Here is a 2,019-nt window from a genome sequence, read left to right on the forward strand (position 1 = left end):
GAGTGTCCAACAGAACGGCTCCATCTACATCCTGGGGCTTCCAGAGGCTCCCTGGGGCTGGGAGCAGCCGGTGGCTCCATGTGGGATTTGGGGAGGGGGTGGATCCCGGTCGTTACTGATCCCTGGGATGCAATTCCAGAGTGTCCAACAGAACGGCTCCATCTACATCCTGGGGCTTCCAGGACATTTCAGGAGCTCCCTGGGGTTTCCAGAGGTTCCCTGGGGCCGGGAGCAGCCGGTGGCTCCGTGTGGGATTTGTGGGGGGGATGGATCCTGGTCGTTACTGATCTTTGGGATGTGATTCCAGAGTGTCCAACAGAACGGCTCCATCTACGTCCACGTTTACTTCACCAAGAGCGGGTTCCACCCCGACCCCCGGCACAAGAACCTCTACAGGAGACTCGCCACCGTCCACACGTCCCGCAGTACGGGCGGGAAAGGGTTGGGAATGGGGCGGGAAAGGGTGGGAATGGGGCGGGAAAGGGTGGGAAAGGGTTGGGAATGGGGCGGGAAAGGGTTGGGAATGGGGCGGGAAAGGGTGGGAAAGGGTTGGGAATGGGGAGGGAAAGGGTTGGGAATGGGGTGGGAATGGGGTGGGAAAGGGTTGGGAATGGGGTGGGAAAAGGATTGAGGGAAGAGTTGGGAAAGCAGCTGGGAAAGGGGTTGGGAAAAGGGTCCAGGAAAGGGCTGGGAAAGGGAAGGGGAAAAAGAAAGGAGTTGGGGAAGGGGGAAAGGGGAAGGGAGAGGGTTGGGAAGGGGTTGGGAAGGGGAAGGGAACGGGAAAGGGAAGGGGAAGGGAGAGGGAAAGGGGGAGGGAAGGAGAAGGGATTGAGAAAGGGAAAGGGGTAGGGAAAGGGAAAGGGTATGGAAAAGGCAAAGGGATGAGAAAGGGGAAGGGGAAGAGAGAGGGAAAGGGGAAGGGATGGGAAAGGGAAGGGGAAAGGGTTGGGAAAGGGGAAGGGGTGGGAAAGGGAAGAAAAAGGGATTGAGAAAGGAGTTGGGGAAGGGAAAGGGGAAGGGATGGGAAAGGGGAAGGGAAGGGGAAAGGGTTGGGAAAGGAAGGGGAAAGGGAAGGGATGGGAAAGAGGGAAAGGGAGAGGGAAAGGAAAGGGGAAAGGAAAAGGGAAGGGAGAGGGAAAGGGATGGGAAAAGGAAGAGAAAAGAGAAAGGGAAAGAGGAAGGGAGGGGGATGGGAAAGGGGTTGGGAAAGGGTCCAGGAAAGGGTTGGGAAAGGGGGAAAGTGGCTGGGAAAGGGAAAGAGAAAGGACTTGGGAGGTTCCTGGGGGGGATGAAAGGAGGGAAAAGGGCCACGGAAACCCGGGAAAGCTGCTCCTGTTCCCTTCCCAGTGATCAACAAGTACAAGCGCCGGCGCTTCCAGAAAACCAAGAACCTCCTGACGGGGGAGACGGAGGCAGATCCCGAAATGATCAAGGTCCAGGGGGCTCCTTTTTGGGGGGATTTGGGGAGGTTTGGGAAGGTTTTGGGGGGGTTTCCCCAACTTGGACAAAACCCCTCGGTGTCCAGGGCCCTCGGGGGGCTCCTTGGAGGGTTTTTGGGATGGAGGGGATGGTGTCCATGATCTCCTTGGAGGGTTTTTGGGATGGAGGGAATGGTGTCCATGATCTCCATGGAGGATTTTTGGGATGGAGCTGATGATCTCCTTGGAGGGTTTTTGGGATGGAGGAGATGGAGGAGATGATCTCCATGAAGGATTCTTGGGATGGAGGGGATGGTCTCCATGATTTTTTTGCAGTGTTTTTGGGATGGAGGAGATGATCTCCATGAAGTATTTTTGGGAAGGAGGAGATGATCTCCTTGGAATAATTGGAAGGAGGGGATGATCTCCTTGATCTCCCTGAAGTATTTTTGGGATGGAGGCGATGGTCTCCATGACCTTGGAGTCTTTGGGAAGAAGGAGATGATCTCCTTGGAATAACTGGAAGGAGGGGATGATCTTCATGATCTCCTTGGAGGATTTTTGGGATGGAGGGGATGATCTCCCTGAAGTATTTTTGGGA

At 55.6% G+C, this 2,019-nt stretch overlaps 1 protein-coding gene across 1 annotated transcript in view; it reads left to right on the forward strand.

Moving 5' to 3' along the window:
• CLPTM1 (CLPTM1, transmembrane protein) overlaps window positions 1-2,019 on the forward strand; it is a gene marked incomplete at both ends in the record, with an annotated part of 8,707 nt that overhangs the window by 4,724 nt on the left and 1,964 nt on the right. Inside the window, 2 exons of the mRNA XM_027631978.1 lie at window positions 308-425; window positions 1,348-1,433. Coding sequence (XP_027487779.1) covers window positions 308-425; window positions 1,348-1,433 — 204 coding nt within the window. The remainder of the gene's footprint in view (window positions 1-307; window positions 426-1,347; window positions 1,434-2,019) is intronic.

Source organism: Corapipo altera, unplaced genomic scaffold (assembly GCF_003945725.1).
Source record: "Corapipo altera isolate COAL_440 unplaced genomic scaffold, ASM394572v1 60433, whole genome shotgun sequence".
NCBI lineage: Eukaryota > Metazoa > Chordata > Aves > Passeriformes > Pipridae > Corapipo > Corapipo altera.